This window comes from Octopus bimaculoides, chromosome 5 (assembly GCF_046866305.1).
Source record: "Octopus bimaculoides isolate indiv1 chromosome 5, ASM4686630v1, whole genome shotgun sequence".
NCBI lineage: Eukaryota > Metazoa > Mollusca > Cephalopoda > Octopoda > Octopodidae > Octopus > Octopus bimaculoides.
The window spans coordinates 98,116,542-98,144,505 of record NC_142932.1 but is presented as its reverse complement, the minus strand read 5'-3'; the positions used below and the strand labels follow the sequence as shown (position 1 = coordinate 98,144,505).

Genomic DNA, 27,964 nt, shown 5'->3' with positions numbered 1-27,964 from the left:
CAATATATTTTTATGTCGAATCATAGCAATGTGAGAAAGAACATAGCGGAGGCTGGTAGTAGATTTAGTGTTACCATTATCAGGAGCAGCGGCCGTTACAACACAGTAAGCAGCAGAATTAGCAGTTGCGGTTGCTGTCGCCGGAGAGGCAGGACCAGCTCTGTATTAGACAGAGTTCGGATACATTTAAGCAATTACCTCTTGTTTCGATATTTTTTCAGGAGTAAACGGAAACATTCAGTTTGTGAACGAAAAATTTAGTACCTTTACCGTTACAGAAAAAGCTGTTCGCCAACATGGATAGTTCTAATAGTTCTGATAGCGACTTCAGTGGGAACTGTGCTAAAGATATGTCTTATTCTTCTTTACAAGAAATCCCTGATGATATTTTGGATAAATCATTCAAACTTAGGGCCCTGTCTCTTTCCCACAATCAACTTTCACCTTGCCTCGGTCCAAAAATAGCTGGATTTAAGAACTTAATTAAACTCGATATCAGCAACAACAATCTCTCACGATTATCGGAAGATTTTCATCATCTAGTGAAGCTTCGTACACTTATAGCTCGAAATAATCAGTTTAATACTGAAGGAATTGGTAAATCTCTCTCGTCTCTTAAAAATCTTGAGGATATCAACATGTCCGGCAACCAGTTCACCGAGATTCCACCCTGCTTTCTCAAATTGTGTAGACTTCGATACTTACATATGGGTGCAAATCAAATTCGAGAACTTCCCAGTCAAGTAAAAGAACTCACACAGTATGTCAAATGCATATTTCTTTAAATCGTTTTTATTTGTCCCATACTAATACACACATACGTATGCATGTATGTATGTATGTATTTGTTTATTCCCAGGTGATTAACTCGATCTTTTTACTTTTTCTTATTTAATACGGTGCTCTGCTATGGTCTAAACCTGCGTGAAATGAACAAATTGTAAAACACACACACACACACACACACACAGAGTCTGTACATAAATTATCGAATAACGATATTTCAATCTCCTCCTCTGAGCTGTTTCATTCCTGTCTTTATAGTAATGATACACAACACAAACTTTTCTAATAAAGATCATCTGCTGCCAGTTTAGAAAAATAACAAACAAAATTTTACGAAAATAAATTCAACAGAAACCGTGCGTGATGAATGTAAATAACATAGAGATAATAATTGTTTCTAACATAGGCACGAAGGTTGGAGGTAAAAGACGTGTAAACTACCTATTTCCAGTGGGGTTTTTTTTTCTCTTTTTCAAAAATTTCTTCGGATTTCTATATTTTCGATATAGGAGAATACGATTTTGCCCAAAAATCAAGTTTTCAAAATTTTATTTTCCTCACCCCAATTTCATAACTTTTTTCTAATTTTTTTTTAATCCATGTAAAAAAATACAGAGATTACGAATTTGGGAATTTAAAAAAATGCCCCTTCCACCAATCACCTCCACGCTTTCGTCTGATCTTTCACGCATGCGTAGAATTCGACTGGAATAGCAGACGTCAAAACTATCAGACCACCACCAGAAAATCCGACGTGCTAGAAACAACAGCTAAACGACATTATTTCTGGAAGAATCTTCCTCACTTTCTAAAAAGCTAAAAGGGAAACATTCGGAGGTGATGAGTAGAGGTTGGGAAAAATATTTGAGTGTTTCTTTAAGAAGAATTTTTTAAAAAATGTTTAAGATTCGTAGGAAAGACAATAGGAATGCCCAATAGGGAAAGTCAGTCTAACCCAATAGGTATTTTTTTTTTTTCAGATTCGTAATCTCCATACCCGAAAACGGAGGTTTCTGTAAAAAAAATAATGGTTTTTTTTTGGGGGGGGGGTATAAAGGGAAGTCTTACCGGGAAGGTTAGGGTTATTAAAATTTTGAAAGCGTGTTGTTTGAGCAAAATCCTAATCTCCAATATCGAAAACAGAAAGCCGAAGAAATTTTTGAAAAAAAATAAGGGGTGGGCGAAGATCTAGTTTCCAAATATGCTCATCACAAATACGAATTACAAAATCAAAAAGCAAAGGTCGTTTCAGTTGAAGTTTAGCTGTAATTTTATAATTCATACCGAAGTTTTACCTAGAATAAATGTGTGTGTGTGCAAAAAGCAAACAAAAAGCGTGCATTTGTTGTAGTGATCGCGCAAGAGAAACACTTATGAAAATGTACACATAAATAATATTTGCAATTATCTATATAATTGATAGCAAAGTTTGTATAAAATTAAATTAAATCGGTCAAATTAATAAAGTTTTAACAGTTTTGTGACAACATACTGTCTCGATACATTCTAATGAAAAAGTGAAAGAAAGAGGCAATATCACTCTCTTTGGAAGAGAAATTAATTTTTGACGTACTAAAACCCCTCATAACTTCTTTATTTTTAAGAATTTTCAATTTTTTTTTCAATTCTGTCTTCTGCATAATGGAATTAATACCTTTATCCAAAAAAAAAAAAAAATTTTTAATAATCCCCCATACTCCTTTAATTCCAAAACTTTTCCGATTTTTAAAAATTCTTGGATTTCACAATGGAATTAATACGATTATCCAATAAATTTTTTTTTGGTAAACCCTTCAGTATGTGGTGCTTAAAAAGTAAATAAAAAATTAAAGGGGGAAATAAGGGGAGATGAATAACTCAACTTACTGTTAAACAACGTAGACATTGGCTACACTTTGGTGTAGAATTCCTTCATATAAATATGAAACGAATAAATTATCGCCATAGTTTTTTTTTTTTACACGCATCCACATATTCTCCGCATTTTGTGTATGAACGTCTTTATTTGTCGGATCTACAAAGTTCTCTTGATTTACAATCACTTCGTGAGTGTACATATTGTCATTTAAGCTTCCAATAGTTCATAGTTGTTATTTCCCCTTTAATTTTTATTTACTTTTTTAACCACCACATACTGAAGGATTACCAAATTTTTAATTTAAAAAAAAATATTTTACCCTACACCCCTAATTCCAAAACTTTCCACTATCGAATCTTGCGTGTTTGTGTAAGAGAAAAACATTTACTAACAGAAAATTGAAAAAGGTTACAAGATGCAACGACAGTTTTAGTAAAAATAAATGAGTGGAAATCAAACTGGTGAGTGTGTTGAATTAATAAGGCACTAAAAGAGAATGACTCTCCCCAGACACAATAACAGAGAAAATTGTTATTAAAATAAATTATCTCTAAAATACCTTTAAATCAATACTGCTTCCTGTGTTTCTGGTTTTCGATGAGAAACATGTTGCATGTTTCTTTCTCTTTTCTTTCTCTTCTTTCTCATTTTCGATAAGACCCTTCTTTGCCGGGAAAATTGGAAGAATGACATAATACGCACTCTCTCTTTATTTCTAACAAAATAGACCCTTATTTTCTTAGAAATGAGAGTGACTCATAGCATGGTCACAATCAAAGTGAAATTTATATTGTACACTTCATGGGCGAGTTTTCGAGTTTTAATACTTTATCCGCAATAATTTAAAGGTATGTACGTTGGGGTCCGGACAAAAGCCCCACACTTATATTCTTCGGTTATTTTAAGCTTGATCAAAACCACTTCTATGATATAATTTAGTTTTGCTTTTCTTTTTACTTGTTGCAGTCATTTGACTGTGGCCTTACTGGAGCACTACCTTGAGGGATTTTTAGTCGATTGTATCAACCCCAAAATTTTTGGTATTAATTGATCCTTTCACCCGTACGATTTTCACTAAGAAAAAAAGAAAAAGACTTGGATCTTTTGCATGGAATCAAGTACCCTGACCTCCTAATATGCTGCAAATTCCTTATTTTTGTTCGGAAAAAAGGAGTGGGTGGGAAACCGGACCCCCACCCCACCCATCCTGGAATCGTTGGAATTTTTTTAATGAATTTGGGATCCGGAAAATAGTAAATTTCCAGTTATTCCCGGATGGGGGGTGTCCGGTTTCCCACCTCCCTTTTTTTTTCCAAACAAAAAGGGGATTTGCAGTATATTAGGTCAGGGTACTTGATTTCACGCAAAAGATCCGATTTTTTTTTTTTTTTTTTTTTTTTTTTTTTTCCTTAGTGAAAATCGTGCGGGTGATATGATCAAATAAATACCTGGAAAACGGGGTGCAGTGGGTTGGAACCCTCGGAAATTTTACCCCCACCCCCATTTTCAAATATTTTTTGCTATTTCTTTCTTTACCCATAATTTTAGATAACTTTTCGCAGAAATACATTTTCGAGAGAGTGTGGATTACATTAGATTGAAAATTCAAAGAAATTTGAAATTAATAAGTGAAAATGCAGAGGTTATAGAAGTTAGTGGTAACAAAGTGTGTGGAAAGATAACAAACGATAAGTTCATCTAAAAAAACGTTTGCATGTATGTGTAGAATGAAGTAAAAGTATAATATTAAAACAAAAATATCTTTTTCCTACCTCTTAAAATGACTGAATATAATAATACCAGATTGCAAAATAAATTTTCAATTTTTGGCATTGAAATGAGTTTCATTTTTGTGTGTGTGAGAAGAGAGAGAGAGAATGGTGTAACAATACATCATAATCATATATATCTTGTATTTCAAATTTTGGTACAAGGCCAGCAGTTTTAGTGGGGAAGGGATAATTGATTATATCAAACCCAGTACTCGACTGGTACTTCATTTTATCGACCCTGAAAAGATGAAATGCAAGGTTTTGAGCTAGCAAAATCAGCACATTAGACAAAATTCTTAGCAACATTTCTTCCAGCCCTTTATGTTGAGTTCAAATTCCAAGATCAATTTTATCTTTCATCTTTTGGAATCAATAAAATAAGTACCAGTTGAGCACTGGTTGATGAAATTAATTATATAGGGATGGATGGATATGCATACAAACTTAATTATATAGGGATGGATGGATATGCACACGTAAGTATATCTATTTACCTATCTATCTATCTTGGTCATTAACTCAATTTTGAGCATAGCCATTTCCTCATTGCAGCCATAAGCCTGTAGAAATTTTGACAGCATTTCTATCATAGACCCTCAGATAACTACCTAGCAGCTAGTTTTAAATTTTTGTGATAAATGTACTATGTAATTTGGTCAAGAATCATACCAACAGTAGCTTTGCTCTAGTGCATTTGTCCAAAATGAGCTTTTAGCCCAGCAGTAGATGAGCTATTATAGTCACTCTGGTTGTCATTTGTTGGAGCACTGAGTATAACTTAGCCAGGATCACAATGTCATCAGCATAGTCCAAATCCATTAGGCATCTACCTACTGTCCACTGCATTCTGGCAATTGGTCCATTTATGACTCTTCATGAAAAAGTCAATGACCAGAAGAAATAACAGGGGTAACAGGAGACAGCCCCGTCTCATTTCTGTGATGATGTTGAAGAATTCTGTGTTGCCACTTTCAGTTCTCATACAGCAGCTTAATTTGGTATAGAGACTCTTAAAGATGGGGATGTCTTCTGGGATACCACAAACTTTGGCAGCATTATTGCTACAGAAAGGAGTACTGAGGAAGATGTCAGTTCCTGAATTGGGCATGCAGCAGCTGTGTTCAGAGGAATGAATAAGATCTAGGCTAGCACTTTGATTTGTGACTGAATGAAAATCCTATTGTGCCAGACCACTGTCCTTCCAACAGCAGTCTTTGCAAGAGAAACCTGAAAAGACTGCCAAGGTCACTCAGGCTGAATGCATTCTACCAATGGTGTCTATGCAGAATACTGGAGATTATCTACAAGAACAGAATCACAAATTTTGAAGTCCTGTGAAGAACCAATCTCTGCAGCCTGTAAGAGATTGTGGCAGAAAGAAGAACAAAACTTGCAGCTCATGTTTTCTGACTGCCAGAAGGACAAGTAACCTAGGTGCTATATGATAGGTACTATCAGTGGGATGAAGAGAGAGAGAGAGAGAGACCCAAGATGATATGTTATGACACCTTCAAAAAAGATCTAAAGCAACTTAGCATCATCTGAAAAGATGCAGGCAACTATGCTCTAAACTAGGATTATTGGAGACATCTTGCTACCCAGTGTACAGGCCTACTGTACAGGAGGAACTAAGACTTAGTAAATAAGCACACCTTTGGCCATAAAAGACAGCAGTGTTCTGCTAGTATCATTAAAGTTGTGTGCATGCAAATATTGTATGCTGGTATGCCAATATTTAACTGTTCATTGATGATGAGTCTAGTTTTTGAAAGTGTAGTGTGACCAAACTGCAGGCAAAATCATCTTTGGATCCTCTTCTATATAAGCTTTAACATTCTTTAGTTTTAGAGGTGTTATGTTTCACTATTTCATGGCAATTCAAGTGTTCTCAAACTGTGTGCTATTGTTTTTTGTTATAGACATATTCACTGTCATTCATGTGAAATGTTCCCAATGAGCAATGCTGGTGTTCAAGGATTTAAGGTTGTTTTTGTGATGTTACAAAATCTCTTTTTGTAGTTTTTGCTGGAGACACATTCCAAGTACTGATTCCCCATATCATCATGTTTAAAGATTGATATAACTATAACAAATGATAAAACCAGTTCATGGTACAAGATGAAGCAAGCTTATAGTCTGAGACAGCCCACAGTCTTCACCACTTCTGTGTGAGGGATAAAAGATTTCCAACTGATGTTCATTATAAGCCTTAGATATTTCTGGTAAAGTTTCTCAAGTATATTGACATGTCTTTGATGTCTCAGAAGGCAAATAAAACAGAATCCAGGGAAGCTAGTGGTGATCAGTGTCAGCAAAACTTGTATTTTTTGGTTAAAGTGACATAAAGAATACTGTAAAATTGTGACAGGGAGTGGAGTGTCCAACATTTTGAAGTCCTTCTTCAGGGTAAAAACTGACTGCAGTTGGTGAGGAACACAAGACACTGTGAGCTTACTTTTATAGACAAGAAGTAGTGGGTGAGAGAAACTGGGTGAAGAAGGTTTGTGTCTGAAACTTTGGATACTCCATTCCCCATGGAATTTCACTGTACTCTCTCCCTCTTTAAATATATATATATTTATATTTTTTTAATTAGCAGAAGTTATCTCAAGAGATGAGGGTATATGGGTGTGTGTGTATAGGCATAGCTTTAGGAAACACCGTTCCCAGTTGGCCATGACACATTCTCTGTGTCCTTATGTTTTCAAAGGCGAATAAGCATTGATAGCTTGCAAGCCATGCTACTCTAGACTGATGATGAGCAATGACTCTGAAACTAGTCTCTGGATGCTGGCTTTGCCGGGTGGAGGTGCTTATCTCCCTTTTGAAAACATAAGGACTCAGAAAATGTGTCATGACCAACTGGGAATGGTGTTTCCTAGGGCTAAATAACAGTAGCATTCTTTCCTTTCATGGGACTGCCACATTAAGCTGGCAACATACCATCACTTTATATATATATACATACCATCACTTTATATATATATATATATATAAAAAAAAGACCAATATATATATATATAAAAAGACCAATTCAATACAATGGCCCTTCTCTCTCTCTTTTACCACATCCATCTCTCTATCTGTCTGACTATCAGTCTATCTATCTATCTCTCTATCTGCCTATCTATCTATTTGCTTATACATCTTCCATTGTCTCCAAAGCCTCACCCCAAAAAAACAAAAAAACAAAACAATGTTCTGTTATAAACAAAACCCCCAAAAACACCTGTTTTTATATAAATAAGCTAGATCTCTGTATTTTCACAGTTATATTTGACAAGTTCGAAAGACGAACAAAAGTGCTAATATATGTATAAAATAAATGAAAGAAGTTATTCCAAAATTCTGTCGACTTTTTTTTCAATATTTACTTCTGTACATCACACCTAACACTCTACACACACACACACACACATATATATATATATATATATATATATATATATATATATATAAAATTGAGAATGTGTCTGTATATGTGAATCCCTAAAACATGAGGCCTACCCAATTGATTTCATTCAAATTTTACACATGCATTACTTAGGGTCCATGGAATGTTATGGGCCCAAAAAATTTTCAACTTCTTGCCTAATGCAGGTCCAGAGCAATCTTTCAGGCTGGTTTGATATTACATGTCAAAAGTGAATATTGTTTCACTTTTAATTCTATTGTGACAACACTAAATTCAAGTTACATAAAAATACACAGCTACTATAAACATAATAAAAAAAAAATCAAATAGATAAAATAAATTAAGTAAACATAACAATTACAACATAAAATGTTCTTATGCATCTCCAATAATTTTAATCTCAAATAATCACTGCCCATTTTATTATATAATAAGGTCTATATAATATGTTTAGAATTTATGGTGGAGTAGGAAATATATTTTATTTAAAATTTCTATATACTATGATGAAAAAAAATTAATAAGGATATATTTTATTCAGACACTAAATTCATTAATAAAAAAAAAACAACTTTTAATCAACAATTCATTCATTCAAAAGTTTCTACTAAATATGATGATGTTAAATAAATGTATAAAGTTATGATTATTATAAACTATACTACGTCTTTCTTAAAAATGTTAATAAAATATAAATAAAGTATCAGAATTTTACTTAGTTTAGAGTAAGCCAATAGTTTTATTATTTTATAATTTTTGTGTGTATACAAGTTTGAAAGAACATAATATAAGGATATATACTAAATATTATAGGATCTACAAAAATATTCATATATATACTAAGCAGTTTGCTGGTGTGCAACACTTCTGCCAGCCCACTACCTTTAGTGGAAAATATTGCCCACAATAGACTAGTCTATGGCCTAGCGAATACTCCACACCTTCAGTATACACTATGGACTTCTATCCTCCTTGCCACTGAACTGGTGTCTTCTAAATTTGTGCACTGATTCCATATTTATGCACATGTGTTACATACTTAATTTGTTATAAATTATGACTATTGACACTGTATACTAACTACTTAGATAAGCTGTCACTTGGTTCATACATCAATTACAAAGGACATTGTTACTTAAATTTCCTACATCATTGAATGACTCATCATAACTGGAGTAACCTTCACTGCTACTCACACAAATATTACACCCAAGGTACATTATACTGATAATTTATAGTGAGTTATGCACCTTGTGCTACTTATATAAGAGAATATCATCTGAAATTTATTGGAGAATATTTGATAAATGAATGCTCATATGGTTTGCGTTTAATGCTTCTGTATTGCATGCATACTATATAACAAAAAAGATTATATGTGTGTATATATATATATATATATATATATATATATATATATATATATATATATATATATATATATATATATATAGGTGTATGTGGAAATACAGGAATGGCTTTGTACGCTTTTACTTGTTTCAGTCATTTGACTGTGGCCATGCTGGAGCACCGCCTTTAGTCGAGCAAATCGACCCCAGGACTTATTCGTTGTAAGCCTAGTACTTATTCTATCGGTCTTTTTTACCGAACCGCTAAGTTACGGGGACGTAAACACACCAGCATCGGTTGTTAAGCGAAGTTGGGGGAAAAACACAGACACACAAACATATGCTCATACACACACACACACACACACACACACACACACACACACACACACACACACACACACACACATATATATATATATATATATGCATGTATATGACGGGCTTCTTTCCGTTTCCGTCAACCAAATCCACTCACAAAGTTTTGGTTGGCCCAAGGCTATAGTAGAAGACACTTGCCCAAGGTGCCATGCAGTGGGACTGAACCCAGAACCATGTGGTATAGTAGAAGTGCTTTTACTATAACCTTGAGCCAACCAAAGCTTTGTAAGTGGAAATGGTGGTCATCACACTTTAATTATAAAACAATGTTATTTGCTATCATCTATGAAAACATGTCTGGCCATTGTGCTGTCCCTATTGGAAAGACTAAGAAAACATTATCTTTCTTGGAAACAGATAAAGGTTGGCTGTAGAAAATTTGCCTTAACAAATTTCGTCTGGTCTGTGAAAACATGGAAAAGTGGACATTAAAATAATGGTGTATATATGTTGTATCTTGTAACTTTTACTTGTTTCTGTCATTGGACTGCTGCCATACAGGAGCACTACCTTGAAGGGTTTAGTCAAATAAATCGACTCCAGTATTTTTTTTTCATTGGATCAGTAAGTTACAAGGATGTAAGCAAACCAACACTGATTGTCAAGTGGTGTGTAAATATATGTGTATATATATATATATATATATATATATATATATATATATATATATTTATATATTGAAAGGAGTGACATTCCTTTCAATTTCTGTCTACTGAATCCTCTCACGAGGCTTTGGTTGGCCTGGGGCTGTAGTAGAGGACACTTGCTCAAACTGAAACAATGTGATTGGGACACACGCTTCTTACCGCACAACCATGCTGCACTTATATATATATATACATAGGTGCAGTCATGTGTGTGTGTGTGTATATATATACACACACAGCCTTTGTATTTAGATTTCATTCACATGTGTAAGAATATTCCCACTAACTTTTAGTAATCATTGTTCTCAAAAATCTTATGCTGTGAAAAATTTTTCATGTGACAAAACTATGTGCCCACTGAATGGATAAGTATAATTATTAATTACTACACTAACCCATGCACCAGTTGAAAAATGTATATGCACACATAAATACACATGCACAGCTTAGAATAGTGATATGCATGCCCCCCCCCCTCCAATGTATGTGTATTGTTTTTTAATGAAAGTAAAATAATAATAAAATGATGGAATGTTGTCAATTTAATGTGACAGTCCATGAAAGGGAAGAATGCTACTGCTATTTAGCCCTATGAAACACCGTTCCCTGTTGGTCTTGACACATTTACTGTGTCATGTTTTCAAAGGGGAGATAAGCACCTCCACCTAGCAAAGCCAGCATCCAGAGACTAGTTTCAGAGTCATTGCACATCATCAGTCTGGAGTAGCATGGCTTGCTAGCTGTCGATGCCTATTCGCTTTTGAAAACATATATTTCAAGTGAAATACATTCACTGATTTCAAAAATAGAAATAATACATTTCTAAATCTCTGAGAGAGATTTATTTATACAGTAGCAGCACGATGCTGGCTTTGCTGGGTGGTAGTGCTTATCTCCCCTTTGAAAACATAAGGACACAGAAAATGTGTGAAGGCCAACAGGAAACGGTGTTTCCTGGGGCTAAATAACATAGCATTCTTCCCTTTCATGGGACTGTCACATTAAGTTGACAACATATCATCACTTTATCATGATGCTACTGTGTAAATCTCTCTGAGAGATTTAGAAATGTATTATTTCTATTTTCGAAATCAGTGAATGTATTTCACTTAAAATATATGTTTTCAAAGGTGAATAAGCATCAACAGCTAGCAAGGGCAAGCCTTTTTCCTCTGCGACACGTTGTCTTCAGTTTGTTACCTGCAATATGTGAGTTCGTTTCCTGTTCTGTTTATTGTAAATTTGTTATTTTGAAGTGTCACTGAGGTCGGAAGAGTGGGCACTACTGCCATCCTACTGTGGCAAACGTGCAGCCAGAATTAGGATTGGCAGAGTGCCCCCAGAAATCGATGAAATGTGGCTTGTGGCAGCCATCCTCTTCAACATGGAGGAGGAGACCAATGTGCTGAAGGTCACGAGACAACAGAGGTAAACTGGTTTGAATACGGTCTCAACATGAAGGTCCAAATCAGTTTACCAGACCTGCATAAAATTGTAAATGAAATTATGTTGCCAGAGGATGTTAAACTAAGAGTGGTAGTGGAGGGAAGACCTCCCATCTGCTACTACTGTGGAGTACAAGGACACATGAAAGCAAGGTGTCCCCAGAAACAAGAAGTAGAGAAGGAGGTGGAACAAGGAGTGGTAGTGCAAAACCAAGTAAGTGAAGAGATGGAAAACAGAGAAGGAAAATACTCAGTTGGAAAAAGAAAGAAGAAAAGAGATGAAAATGCATATTCACCACCAAAAAGCCTGCAAAAAAAAAAAAAGAAAAGGCAACATAGAGGAGATACAAATTGAAAGAACAGAAATAAGAAAAAAAGGAAATTACAGAAGAAAAAACAAGTATGCAGAAAAGAAAGGAAGCAACAATAAAGAGTAAGGGAGAGATAGAGATGGTTGAGACACCAAAACTGGAACATCAGGAGAGAATGGAGATGGAAAATGGGAAGGAGTACTGAAAGGAAAAAATGTGAGGACATTGATAGAGTATAAAAAAAGCGTAGAAATAGAGAAACGGATCGCTAAAATGAAAAACGTAATCAGAGTAAAATTGTTGGGGAGTGAGGATAGACGACAGGGCAGTTTTGATAGAGAGGGAGAAAGGAGAAAGATTAAAAGAATTATTTGGTGAACAAATTGTATTAACAGAGTTGATGGTTCGATGTGACGAACTACCACCAGTGGTACCATTTGATGACATAATAGAGTACATAGTAAATTGAAATAAGTGAAATTTGTAAAACTTAAAATAATGTTTTTTAAAAAAAAGAACGTTGTAAAGAAGAATAATGAACTGTTCGTGAGTAATGTGTTACATAAACAGTTAAATGACATTACCTGCTTGTGAGGCGCAGGTAAGACATTTCATTTTTCATCATATCATTATATTCATAATTTCATTCAATTTATGTTTTTTGTACTCCACTGTATTGTGTTGTCTGTCTTTATTCATCCCTTCCCTGTAAGAGCCAATGTGCTCGTAATAAAGAATATAGCAAGCGAGCCATGCTACTCCAGACTGATGATGAGCAATAACTCTGAAACTTGCCTCTGGATGCTGCTGGCTTTGCTGGGTGGTGGTGCTTATCTCCCTTTTGAAAACATATGGACACAGGAAATGTGTAAAGGCCATCAGGAAATGGTGTTTCCTAGGGCTAAATAGCAGTAGCATTCTTCCCTTTCATGAGACTGTCACATTAAGTTGACAACATACCATCACTTTATCGTGCTGCTACTGTATAAATCTCTCTGAGAGATTTAGAAATGTATTATTTCTATTTTCAAAATAATAATAATTTATAATAAATTATATTAAGTGGGCAATATTTTGAACCATGAAGAATTTATACCAGATTTTTGAATTTTTTTTGCAGTTGTCTGGTAATAAACATAGACTTGCCCAAATGCATCAGTAAATTAACATTGGTATTTTTTTAACCATTGTTAGAATCATCTGAATTGGAACTGTCAAAGCGCAATATTCGATCAATTTTGCTATTCAACTTCAAAAATGGATGTAAAGCAGCTGAAACTGCTCGTGATATCAACAAAACATTTGATGAGGAAATGACCAGTTAGTGGTCAGCTTGAAAATGGTTTAAACGATTTCACAGTGGAGACCTGAGCCTTGAAGATTGTGAGCATAATGGAAGACTGTTATTGGGAAAGATCCACGTAAAACCACTCGAGAACTGACAGAAACCTGCCTGCACCCATTTACATGTGATCAGAAAATCAAAAAAGCTCAACAAATGGAATGAAAATCAAAACATGCACAGATATGAAATTTGCTTGTTGCCTCTTCTCTGTAACCAGACTAATCCATTTCTCAACCATATTGTAACTTGAAATGAAAAGTGGATTCTGTACAATAATAACTAAAACGTTCATCACAGTGGCTGGACTAAAATGAAGCACCAAAAACTTTCCCTAATCCTGAGCTCTTTAAAAAGAAGATTATGGTTACTTTTTGGTGGTGTACAGCTGCACTCATCCATTATAACTACTTAAAAACCCAGAAAAACTATTACTGCAGAAACATATTGCCATGAAATTGCCAAAATGAAGTATAAACTGCTACTCTTCTATCCCAGACTGGTCAACAGAAGAGCACCAATCATTCTTCATGACAATGCTCGACCACATTTCACTAATGACGCTCCAGAAGTTGAGGGAACTTGACTATGATGTTCTTTCCCACCCAGTTATTCCCCCGACCTTTCTCCTACCGACTACCACTTTTTCAAGCACTTTGATGGTTTTTCTGTGAGAGGAGAAGTTAAAAAAATCAGACCAATGCTGAAAGTGCATTCAAAGAGTTCATCAGCTCCAAAACTCCAGATACTTATGTTACCAGAATAAACAAACTTGTAATTCATTCACAAAAATGTGTTGATTGTAATGCTACTTACTTTGATGAATAAAATTTCCACATTGTTGAAATATATTAGGATATCATAATTTTGGCCTTGTACCAAAATTTGAAACCAATATTATGTTATAATTTATTGTAATAATAAGCTATTATTAAAGTGGTGAAGGTAGTAAACTGGCAGAATTGCCCGAGTGTCAGAAAATATGCTTTATGGTTATGCTATTTGTTCCAACCCTAGACTCTGAATTCAAATCCTGCCAAAGAATTACTGAGAAACTTTTTTTTGGTGGGCTGAACAATTATGCCAGCTCACCACCTTAATAATAATAATAATGATAATAATACTAGTAGTAGTAGTTTCAACTTTTGGCACAAGGCTAGCAGTTTTGAGGGGATGGGTGTTAGTCAATAACATCAATCCCTGGTACTTTATATTATTGACCCTATTGAAGTAATAATTTTTAACATCAGCACATGGCTACAAATTTAGTGGAAAGTTTAAATCAACTCCAATACTTCATTGATACCTTACTTTATCAACTCAAAGATAATGAAAGGTTTTTATTTGAATTTGGAACATAAAAAGCCATAACTATATACAGCAAAGCATTTTGTCTGATGCTCTAACAATTCTATCAATCTATAAATCTTCTTTTGTAACTAGGTAGTTTATTTATTTTTGAGTGTATAAGTCAATTTGTAAAAGCACCTTTTCTCTAATCAAGTGTTTCCTTGGAGTTGAGTGCTTGTGCTTTTTATGACAGTTTCAAAACTGAAACTTCATTTTGCACTCTTTGAATGGAAACATGATAGTGTGCATGTGAGAGTAACCACCTTTTGAGTGTTGCTAGAAAACAATAACTTTAGCATAAATTCAGATTTCCAAATATTACTGCAATTAACTGATGCTTCACAACCTGTTTTGTTCGGCATTTTAACCAGATGGTTTTGTTTAGACTTTAATGACAACAACAATAGATATTAAATTCTTGTGAAACTTTTTTTTCAGTAGTAATTTATTGGCTGACATGGCTTGGTTTAATGTTTCATTGTAGCATGCTCTTTATTAACTACTAAACAAAGAATAATTTTTTGAAGGTTATAAGTTGAAGTCAGTTACTTGAAATATTTAGAATTCAACTAACTCTTTTCAGTTAAGGCACAACCTTACTTTTAAGGATGGCAAAAACTGATTGATTGTCAGCAAAATCTTATTGTCCAATAATGGAATAAAATCTGTCTTGTGTTTATAATAGTAAATTGTAGTTTATAATGTAACATACATGTTAAGAAGCTGTAATAAAATTACCATAAAGGCATGATTCCTGAGAAGAATACATTCAAAGTAGGTTGTTTTAATGTGACATGCATTTAGGATTTCTGTTTGTGATTAATGCAGTTGATGCTTAACATTAATTGGATAATGTTAAAGTGGTTGACATTTGTAACTGGGTGATATTTAACTGAATGATGTGTGATGTTTGGTGTAACAGGATGATGTTAACATTGGTTCATATTAAGGATACTTGAGTGTGGTTTAATGATGAAGTTGAATGGAGCTGAATATTTTTCATTTCTAAATTTAGCTATTTTTTTTTTATTGAAACTAAAACTTATAACTACAATCATCATTGTAACATTTGCTTTTCTATGCTTGCATGGGCAGATGGAATTTACTGAGGCAGATTTTGTACAGCCAGATGCCTTCCTATCATCACCTGCTTCCTGGCAAGAAAATATTTCCCTATAGCCAGACATGTGTTTCATGGAAGACTGGTTTACAACACCACATGATGTCATTGCATGGGTGCACACACCTCTATTTATACAAGCTCCTTTCAGCTTCTGTCAACCAGACACACTCACAAGGCTTTGGTCAACCTGCTGCACAGTGAAACTGAACCGAATACCATGTGGTTGGGAAGCAAGTTTTTTAACTACAGCCACTCCTGCATTTATGTCCGGTGATTTATCAGTTTCAACTTAATTAAAGTTCAGTTTAATTTGCATTTTATTTTCTTCTCTTTGTTTTGCTATTTATCAATTATTTAATTATTTTATGTTTCTTTTTTATGTTGTAGCCTTGAAGTGCTGTATATTGGAGGTAACCAGTTAACTGAGATACCTGCTGAAGTTGGATGTCTCACTAAACTTAACACACTTGCACTCTGTGATAACAAAATACATACTCTGCCTCGAAGTCTTGGTCAGCTGCATAAATTAAGAACTCTCAGCCTCCACAACAATCGAATTTCTATGCTACCTCAAGAGATAGTTTCTCTCAATTTAATTGAACTTAGTCTACGAAATAATCCTCTTGTTGTTCGTTTTGTGAAAGATCTAGTTTGCGATCCTCCTTCCTTATTGGAGCTGGCAGGAAGGACAATAAAAGTTGAAAAAGTTAAATATGATGTAGGTGATATGCCTCAGAACCTTCACCAATATCTTGAATCTGCTAAAAGATGTGTTAACCCAAAATGTAAAGGTAAGTTTCATTTTTATGATTTTAGATTTTGATTTCTGGCTGTTGCCAGTACCACCTGACTGGCCCTCGTGCGGGTGACACGTAATAGCACCCACTACACTCTCTGAGTGGTTGGCGTTAGGAAGGGCATCCAGCTGTTGAAACTCTGCCAAATTAGATTGGAGCCTGGTGTTGCCATCCGGTTTCACCAGTCCTCAGTCAAATCGTCCAACCCATGCTAGCATGGAAAGCGGATGTTAAACGATGATGATGATGATGATGATTTCTGCATCTCAGAAACTATTCAATTACAAACATTTTTTAGCAAAAGTGCTGCATAGAACACAAACATATAAATAATAAAATAATACATTTTTAACTTTTATTATAACTATACACCAGGCCTTTGCTGAAAATTGTTTGTGTGTATGTTTATCTTACATGTATGTGGTGTATGCATTCATCATGCAACAGATAAAAATTTCTTTCTAATTTTTGCCAGAATAAGTGAAGTTTAGATGTAGTTTCACTTACTAATGGTGAAAATTTTTGGTAAATTTATAGTTTAACACCCAACTCAATTTTGGTGATAAATGTTTTTTCCTCGTTTTTTTTTTCTTGTGCTATCAACTAATCTCATCTAATATGTTGTAAATAATGATTTTTTTTTCCACGGAAATTGGAGGTGGGAGGGGTAGGGTGGACCCTTGAAAATTCCTCCACCCCTCACCTCACCCAATTAGGCCCCATACCTCCTACAGCCAGCCCTGGTTGTGACTAAGTCAGACAGATAATTACATTCTTATCTAGATTTAGGACAACTGGATCTGAAAGTTTTCAGAACTTTCTCCCTCTTAATCATTATTTTTTATTGAGACTTTTTTTAGCTCTTGTGAAGTTGAACATCTTATCTGGCCACTACAGTCCCCAGATCTCAATATTATTGAACATTTATGGTGCATTTTAGAAAAACAAGTAAGAAGTCGATACCCTCCGCCATCATCACTACAAGAACTGGAGACTGTTTTAGCTGAAGAATGGACAAAAATTCCTTTTGAAACAATTAACTTTGTACAAGTCCATACCTTGTAGAATTCAAGCTGTAATTACTGCCAAAGGTGGTCCTGCCCTATATTAAAATTAATTCGTTTGAAATTTTAAGGTTTTTCCATCATTTTGTTCAACTCTCTCTCTATATATATATATGGCCGTTGCCAGTACCGCCTGACTGGCTCCCGTAGGATTTTCGAGCGAAATCGTTGCCAGTGCCCCTGGACTGGCTTGTGCGGGTGGCACATAAAAGACACCATTTCGAGCGTGGCCGTTTTCGTGCGAGTGACACGTAAAAGCACCCACTACACTCTCTGAGTGGTTGGCGTTAGGAAGGGCATCCAGCTGTAGAAACTCTGCCAAATTAGATTGGAGCCTGGTGTTGCCATCCGGTTTCACCAGTCCTCAGTCAAATCGTCCAAGCCATGCTAGCATGGAAGGCAGACGTTAAACGATGATGATGATGATGATGATGATATCATATAGATATGTTAAAATATCATCTTCCAATTAAGTCCAAAAGTCCAACACTAAAGTTTTCACATGACTATGACAGTTCTGTGTTATTGGTTATAATATACACAAGATCACTCTTGGATGAACAATCACTATTGATGATTATAAGTGCTTGTAGATTGTACATAATACCACACCGACCATTACAATAAGTAATTCACTTTTTAAATGTTTATCATAATTACCATATTTGTGCAGTGTAAAATAAAGTGAGGACAAAAAAGGGAGTTTAATTAGAATATTGGATACTTGTTTAGTCATTAAAATGTGATGTGAAGGTAAAACATCAAGATGTATTTTAATGGTCTGTAATTATTATTAGTAGTCTACAAAATCTCCTGCTCTACATTGATCCTTATATTACTCTATCTAATTAATCAATATCAACCCTTTAGCATTCAGATTACTCTATCTAATGTAATGCTTATTTATTCAAAATGTTTTGAATTAATCATGCATTATCTCATTGCTTTGAGATTTTGAGGATGTGATTATTTTGACATTCTATGGTATACATGAGAATCCAGATCTGGCTGGTATAAATATAAAACAGGTGAAATATTTGGCCTGCATATGGCCAGTTTGAATGCTAAAAGGTTAAATCAAGTGATATCTAAGATTATAAATAAAATGAAAATATTCCCTCTTCAGTAGTATGTATTTTGTTAACAAAATGTTTGAGTACATTAACACAGTATAGCAGACAATATTGTTTTCTAAATATATTTCAGTACTTAGCCTATCATGTTCTAGTCTGGTTATTTTGCCAGAAAAATGCTGAAGTAGTGTAAAGAAAAATGTAACTGGAATGTTTAGTAAGATGTATCCAGTTTCATAAACATTGCTGCTCTTCTCAGCTAGACAACAAACTAAACAAAATTAAAGGCCAAGAATATTTTTTTTCGTTTTGTTTTGTAGCAATGTAGTTATGTTCTATGAGTATATCAATCTTTTCCAGTGTATCTATAAAAACAAATGCTTATTGTTACTATAATGTTGTTATTATTGTTGTTCTATGATGTAAAGATCCTTGACATTTCTGATTGCAAGACAATGTGCAAGAGAGAAAAATCAAGACAGTTGGGGGAGAAGTGTGTATGGAAGGATAATGATCCTCTTAAAGAGAATGAAAAGTCATAGAAGTGCTACTGTGAAAAGTTGTTTATTGAAGAGAAAACATAGAAGAAAAAGGGTTTACACCAAGTAAACCCAACAGAGTCCAACCATTCAAGTTGACAGCAAAACAATGGATATAGCAGGAAGGTACTTAGTCCATCAGAAATCACCAGCATGATACTTAAAATATCTGGCCAAGTGTGATATGGACTAATCATCTGCATAATAAATTAGGTTGTACAGGAAGGTGTTATACCCAATGACTGGTGTAATAATATCATCAACTGCTACAAGGATAAAGTTTAACACACTAGAGAGCAGTAATTATTGAAGTAGTACTATTGACTAGGAAGAGAATTAATAGGTACATGAGTGTCTTCATTTTGCGATCTTGCAAGTGAATTTGGTTGGCAGAATCTGTAAGGCGGCGAGCTGGCAGAATCGTTAGTACGGGTTAAATGCTTAGCAGTATTTCATCTGCCGCTACTTTCTGAGTCCAAATTCCGCCGAGGTCGACTTAGCCTTTCATCCTTTCGGGGTCGATAAATTAAGTACCAATTACGCACTGGGGTCGATGTAATCGACTTAATCCCTTTGTCTGTCCTTGTTTGTCCCCTCTATGTTTAGCCCCTTGTGGGTAATAAAGAAACAAGAATCTGTAAGAAGCCCACTATAATACATATATGTATAAGTGTGTGTGTTTGTGAGAGAGATTTTTTTAATGTCTTGACATCATGTGTTAGTTGACTACAAGAATCACTGTCTTACAAGCTGTTAACTACCCCATCCAGGCATAACAAAATGGATGTTAAAATTGTGTGTGTGTGTGTGTGTGTGTGTGTGTGTAAGGATGTCAAGTGGTTAAATAAATATATTAATCTCTTATACCTTCTGACCTTTTGTGGTTCATATATATGTGTGTGTACTGTCAAGTCTACATTATTGACTTCATTTATATCTCTATACTTGCCCTCATTACTAGTCCCTCTAATCACACATCTTTATCATTCATCTATTTATCTCTCATACCCCCATTGTTCTCCTCTTGATCATTCTCCCCACTTCTCAATCTCACAGTTGCTGGTGTGACCAAGGATGGCAGTGGATATCTTGTTTTCTGTACACTGCTTCAAGTGTAACTGGCTCTCTCATCAGCATCTCACCTCCACGTCTCTTTCATTTTACTTTTGCTCTCTTGGCTAACTTAAAACACATACATAAGGGCCCTTACCATGTACCCCATGCACTCTACCTATACTCTGCTCCTGACCATAAATAGTTGATAATCTTTGTTATTTAAGTGACGTAAATAGTTGAGGAAATGTAAGAAGTGGAAGCATAGTGAATAAGGTTACAGATGGATAGTCATAAAACAGTCAACAAAAGATTTATCACATTGTATAAAAAGTAGGCTATATGCTTATAAAACAAGAGGATCTGTAATTATTGGAGAGGTATAAGTTGATATCCTGTTTAGTATGCAGTGTTAACCTAAGAGAAATAAATGCAAAGGAATGACTGAATAAAAAGTACCGTGATTAAAGGAACTCACAGTTGAGATCACACAATGGGAGAATTATTACAGACTTGTCCAATTCATGCTGGATGTTGAAATGGTGATGATATTAGGGACAGTAATAAATGTGGTACAATAATAATGATCACACCACCATTATCATCATCACCACTTCCTTTAATTCTATATTATCTTATCTTGAAATCTGAAACCAAACCTACTGAGGCATCACTGTTTCTTTCCATGTCTACTACTAGAGGTATCTTTCACTCTTAGTACATAACACATTTCCTCTGATCATTTGTAGTGCATTTGTATCTCCTGTCAAACCAGTATAGTCTCTTGCACTCATTGATTGATACCCCTTCTTCTATGCTCAACCTTTCCTGGAAGTTAGTGTTGCACATCCTATCTATCACACTCGACTCCTTTCTCTTCAGAATCTGAAAGACTTTTGTATTCAGAGCCTTATGTCTCACACACATGCAGCATGACACTTCTTCATACAGTGTCTTTTGCATGAAGAGAGAAACTTCTTATTACTAATAAATCTGAGAATTTCTTTGGCCCCTTTCTTACTTAAGCTGCTATACTTTCTCTAGAAATACCCCTAATTGAAATAGGGAACAGAAATTATTGTCTCAAATGACCCATCTGAGAAGTCTATGGACTTCACTTTATAAGTGCTACTTTACTTAACTACTCTTGTATATGTAGCACATCTGAAATCCTTGTTCATAACCATTCTCTAGAATTCCCACTGTATCTTTTGTATACTCATTGCTTACACTAATTACATAATACTAGGATCCCACTAACTCTCTCCGAAACATATCAGACTATGTCACTTTCAAATTTCAGTTCTCTCTACCAATTAGAGTTTTGGTTTTTGCCATGTTGACATTTTGGCTTTTCAATTTAAGGCCTTTTTTTTTTTCTTTAATTCTTCAAAATATTTTGCTATGATAACTAGGTCACCAGCAAAAAAAAGTTCACAAAGATATTTATTTTGAATGTAATTTAAAAACCTGAACTGAACACCAGCTTGACCATGAAATTTCCTATAAACACTTCCTTAAACACTAAATTCTTCATGATCTACACTTGACTTTTCCATTACTCACTAGGATACAGAATGTAGGACCTTAAGTAATAACTTGTTCTGTGTTTGTCTCTTTGTGAATATGGATGCACAAATGTGATATTTTCATTCAGAAAACAATATCTTATCCAAACAAAAACACATAACTTCCAACAGTTGTGACTTTGTGAATCAAAAAATATTGAATCTTCAAAATTTGATAATTACTTTACTCTTCTACATCTCTTTGCCTTATAATGGATAGTTTTTGCCAGACATTTGAGCTAACATCTCTGTGCACAAACTGATTAACTAAGTATTTGATTTTTATAACATTTCTGCAACTATTTTGGATGCACCAGTAGCATTCACTGCTTAAATCTAACTAATCACCCTTACTAATCAAGGTAAATCTAATCTCTGTAGTTTCTGTTGGATCTATGGGGAATAGATATTCACTCTCCTTCAACAACTTTTCATGGTAGTAGTTCAAAACTTCTTTTTCTTTGCACTGTCATTAACATCTTGATTCATACAAACATTTTGCCTTGCAATTTAGAATCCTCTCTAGCTTTTCTCTTTACAGAAGGACATTAACTCTCAGTTTTTCCCTAAGTAAACTTGATTCTTGCTTTCTGCCTAGACTCTTGATTATGATTCATATTACTTGTTATTTTCTGCTTCTTTTAAACCTTTCACTTGGCCATCTATCTGTGGCATAAACTTCATATTTTAAAGTGACAAGGTTATTTGACAAAATTCATCAGCATTTTCAAACTTCATTGAAGCAAATGCAGAAGAGAGAATAAGATGAATAGATGGAGAATGTAATGTTAAGACAAAGAGGCTGGATTGCTGGCTTTAATCATCATGAGTTCTTATAGCTAAAGACGAGTGGTGGAGTACTATACAACATTTACTACTGACATATGATTTAATATATCCATTAAGTTGATAAAAAGTTTATAGTTACCAAATACTATTTAGTTTTGTTCTCATTGATAATTAGCAAAGTAAGAAAACCAAAGGAAGCCACAAAAGATCAGTAATTACAAAGAACATGATAGTAGAAAGGAGGTATAAAAGTAATGCCATCTGTTTTAAATGTAGTAGACTGTACGTGAAGTAGGCACTTCTTTCAAAAAAATTTCAATTTTTCAAAATTTTGTTTTTGTTTTCTAATATTTCCTGACAGCTTGTTGAAATTTAGTTGTCAAAAGCTTCTACCTAACTCATCACTTGCTCTATTTTGTTTTACTGAATGTGTGTGTATGTATTCTTGGTTACATATGAATAAATATATTTACAGGCTGAATGAAAGGAAAGTACAACTGAATTAAATTTCCCTTTTAAAATACAACATATGCAATGTTCTATTTTATCAGTACTATGAGTCAGGTCAGATGTTGAGGTATGCATTGTTGCAGTGCATTGCTGCAGTCACTATTTGTTGGTATATTCTTGGGTCCTTCCAGGCAACCCATTGAACAGAGTCCCAGTCAGTCCTCATTTCCATGAGAAACCTCCTCATCTGCTGTGACCATGTGGCTGACCAACATGAGCTGTCAGCCCAGCCAGATCCTCAGTGAAGAGAGCATGGTAAGCAGGGCCTAGCTTGGAAAATCAAGCAACATGGCTAAACTGTTTGAACTGGTGCTCCCAAATCATGCAAATAACAGGATGCATCCCAGTTTTTGAGTAGAGCTATTGGTTGGATACAAAATGGTAACCCATAATTCTGCATAACATCCTGCTACCAAGGGAGTTCAGGCAGCTCCTAAGGGCCCCAGACAATGTCTAAGTTTCACAACTATAGAGTAAGACGGGGAGAACCAGAGACCTAAAGACTCAAACTTTTGTCTTCCTGCACAGTGCCAAACACCCTTGTCCAATGAGTGCACAACTGCACCAGCTCATCCAACCCTTTTCAGGAGTCTAAAGTCCAAACTATGAGTAATTAGTACTAATTAGTACTAAAATGTCAATGTATGTGTGTGTCAATATAGTTAAAATTTATAGAAAAACAAAGATGAAGACAGGTGTAGGAACAACAAGCGTGTTAGTTTGACACTCAGAGAAAATGGAAAAGTCTTTTATGTTTCGAGCCTACGCTCTTTGACAGAAAAGAATAAGAGAAAATAAACAGAGATAGAATGAGAAAAAAATTTGTTGAGTTCAGTGGTCCAACATGGCAAATATATATAATTATCTGCTTATATTTTACAGGTGTTTACTTTTCATCACGTTTTGAAAGTGTGAACTTCGTTGACTTTTGTGGCAAGTATCGTTTGCCCTTGTTACAGTACTTGTGTACTCCAAGATGTACCACATCACAGCCATCAGTGCGAGGTAACAGTGACACAGACACAGATGAAGAAGATGTAGCTAATGGAATCATGAAGAAAGTTCTTTTAGGATAAATATTTACAAATTGTTAATATTTTACCCCTTTGCATTTGATTTAATCTCACTGCCATTGGATGTTCAAAATATTTAAGACATCCTCCCTGCATGTCACAAAAACCATTTCATGAAAATCAAAGTTTATTGAACTGTATTTTTCAAATAATCTATCTTTGATTAAATATCTTATAACTGAAAAAGAAAAAGGGAAAAAAACAACAAAACCTTTTGAATATATAATTTTATCTTGTGTTATTTTATTCTGCAGGCTGGTCCTCTGTCAGATTTGTCTTTAGTTCTGTAATAATACACAGAAAAAAAAAGTTAGTTAACACCATAAAGAGTAAATTTTCTTTCTAAATTTACACATAGCAACAACTAAGAAAATTCAGGGGAAAAAAATCGATATTTCATGTTTTGCCTTTTTATGTCCTGTGAATTTTCAAAAATGTCACAACTAGAAACCATTTTTATCTCAGGTAAAAAATTTTTTTAAATACTAAACATTTAATGATTTACCATTGACTAATTTGAACCTGGTTGCTGGCCTGAGTGTTATGTAGAAAAGCATATCACTTGAACAGCTACATCATTTATAACATATTACTGCTGGTTGTATGTGTCGTTCTCTAATATATATATATATATATATATATATATATATATATATCTCGGAGTGGTTAGCATTAGGAATGGCATCCAGCTGTAGAAACTCTGCCAAATCAGATTGGAACCTGGTGTAACCACCTGGTTCACCAGTCCTCAGTCAAATCGTCCAACCCATGCTAGCATGGAAAGAAATGTTGATGATGATGATATATATACATATATAGAGACAGACAGACAGATACTCTACATAAGTAAATATGTTGTTCTAAATTACCTCTAGCTAAATTTATTGAAATAAATAGGAAAGTCAGTTTGTGTTAATACTTCCCAACATGTAAGCGTCTGCAATTTTTGTGTAATGCTGCTGCAACCAAGCTTCATTTTCTTATTCAAGTCTAGTTACCTATAGAGATGAAGTTGTTGAGTCAGCAGTTGCATGACCTGCTAGAAAATAGTAACCAAATTTTCTAATCACACCCTACTATTTTAAGTATACTACACTGAACAATCTAGTCTCTCATATACAACAAAAGTGTGGGATGGTTGCAACTAAAATGCCTTGGATCATAGGTTTGCTCAATCAGGGCTGACTTGGGGTTAAACTACAACTTTAGGAGTTGTGAAAAGCAGACACATACACACAATCATGCAGTTAATATTTAAGAGACCATCTTCAAAAATAATTTTTGCCTTTCATATTTATTTTTCTAAATATATCTTCATATGTCATCAAAATTCAGCGATTTTATTGCATTTGATTTACTGAAGAAAGTGAATACAAATCAACTGAATGAATGCTGTTATTAAAAAGAAAATGATTTGTTTATATAGTAATTTACCTGTTATAACTTGTCTAATTATATTACTTTTAAAAATCCAATAATATTTAATTTTATTTATTTATAAAAAGAAATGAATTTAAATAAAGTATTTACAACAGATTGGAGAGTGTGTTTTAATTTTTTTTTTTTTTTTTTTACATCAATTTCTCAATGCCTTACAACTGGATATCCTTCTTACAGATAATCACTTTGACAGGGAAGTAGTAGTGGTGCTTACTTTTTGCTCATTCAAACTCTAGCAGAGTTTATACCTCAGGGGTATAAATCAATACTCTTGTACTTTACTTTCATAACCTCACATAAAATACTCATGAAATTCAATATAAATTATTAAGCTCCTGTTTTATAACTTTCAAGACAAGCTTCATGTGAGGATTTAGCATTTTCATCAGTTAAAAGAATTGGCTCAAAACAAAGAACACAAATTTTTAAATTTTGTTTCCACAGTTGGGCTTTGAATCAGAGTAGTTTGCGTTATAGTTAAAAACTGAACTGGTCACATCTATCAATAACATACCTGTAAGATTGATGGAAGAAGAATTTTTAAAAATACTATTTGCTAAAATTCTGTGCTTTTAGTAATTAGGGGACTTAAATTCAGTGGTTTTATTTGCCTAACTTAAGCTTTGCTCTCATAAGTAACTTGTATTCAAATCAAATCTGACTTGTAAATGAAACCAATAAAACTATCCTCATAAACAATGAACAAAACGAGTAGTCTCTACATGTAACTTCTAATTCAGTCTCTATATTAAGCATAAAGTCAAGACTGTATCGCAAGTCTAGATTTCATGTTTCAGATAAGACAACTGATACCCACTCATGTTTATAAAACTCTATAACAAAGAAAAAGTGGTCTTTTTTTCTTTATGAATTGTTGGCTCAGTGAAAAGGAGGCAACAGAATTTTCCGTTGATGATATGGTAGTAACAATGTTTTATAATGGCTATAGGCTATATTTTTATCAGGAATAGTATAGTTGATTTAATTACCGAACTTAAGAATATTCATTTTATTGGAGTCAGAAGAATGAAAAGCAAAATCCATCTCGGTGAAATTTGAACTGAAAGTGCTACCATTTGTACCACCTCCCTTCTCTCATAATTTCTAACTTTACTGCACAGACACATCATTTTCGGCACTTGATGCTTTTCTTTTTCCATAAAGGGAAAAATGCCTCACAAGCAACCAAAGAAATATGTGCAGTTTACGGTGATGTTTCTTTATCCAAAAGAACTGTACAAAAGTGGTTCACACGGTTCTGAGCTGGAGATTGTAGCCATATTGATAAAGTGTGATCAGGCAGACCATCCATTACAGATGATGACCAAATCAAGTCATTAATTGAGAATAACCCACATTGCACAACCCGAGAATTGGCAGAAAGCCTCAACCTATCAAAATCCGCTGTTCATGAGCACCTGGTAAAGCTTGGGTACACAAATCGCTACAATGTTTGGGTACCACATGAGTTGAATGAGAAGAACTTTTTGGATCGCATTTCCATCTGTGATTCACTTTATAATAAACGGAATGAAAACACACCTTTTTTAAAGCAAAATGTGACAGGTGATGAGAAATGGATTATCTACTGAAATGTTCAGAGAAAGCGATCCTGGAGTAATCGACATGAGTCACCCTTAGCCACCCCAAAAGCGGGTCTTCATCCTAAAAAAAGTCTTGCATTGTGTCTGGTGGGATTGGAAAGGAATTCTGTACTATGAGCTTCTCCCAAGTAACCAGACAATTCATTCTGAGAAATACTGCACACAACTGGACGAGTTAAAAGCAGCAATTCAAGAGGAACTTCCAGAATTGGCCAACAGGAAGGGTGTTGTTTTTCAACATGATAATGCAAGACCACACGTTTCTTTGGGAACCAGACAAAAATTGCTGCAGCTCAGCTGGGGTGTGTTACACCACCCTCAATATTCACCAGATATTGCATCAAAAGAGAATGACACAACAGAATATGCTTCAACACACGAACTCACATAAAGAATCTTACAAACCAAATCCAAAAACGAAATATATATATATATATATATATATATATACCAGAGGTGACTCCAGGTCATCAATGTCACTCAGGCTCATCACAGATTTCGCATAAGACACTTGAAGAATTTCACGTTTTCCCACTTTATTTCTAGCCCCAAATGATTTATTTTTGATATCTAGCATTATATCTTTCTAAGTTAAGGGTAAAAATAAAGCAATCCTGTAAAAAAAAAACTGATCTTTACACACAGGTGCACAGAATAACAACAATCAAATAATGA

The 27,964-nt window shown here is 34.4% G+C and overlaps 1 protein-coding gene across 1 annotated transcript; it reads left to right on the top strand.

The window, feature by feature from the left end:
- The first annotated feature begins 102 nt into the window (after positions 1 to 102).
- On the top strand, positions 103 to 25,781 carry LOC106867882 (leucine-rich repeat-containing protein 58). Its single transcript, XM_014912943.3, has 3 exons — positions 103 to 760; positions 16,167 to 16,570; positions 24,055 to 25,781. The coding sequence occupies exons 1-3, from the start codon at positions 297 to 299 to the stop codon at positions 24,246 to 24,248; spliced, it is 1,062 nt and encodes a 353-aa protein (XP_014768429.1). The 5' UTR covers positions 103 to 296; the 3' UTR covers positions 24,249 to 25,781.
- The last annotated feature ends 2,183 nt before the right edge of the window (positions 25,782 to 27,964 follow it).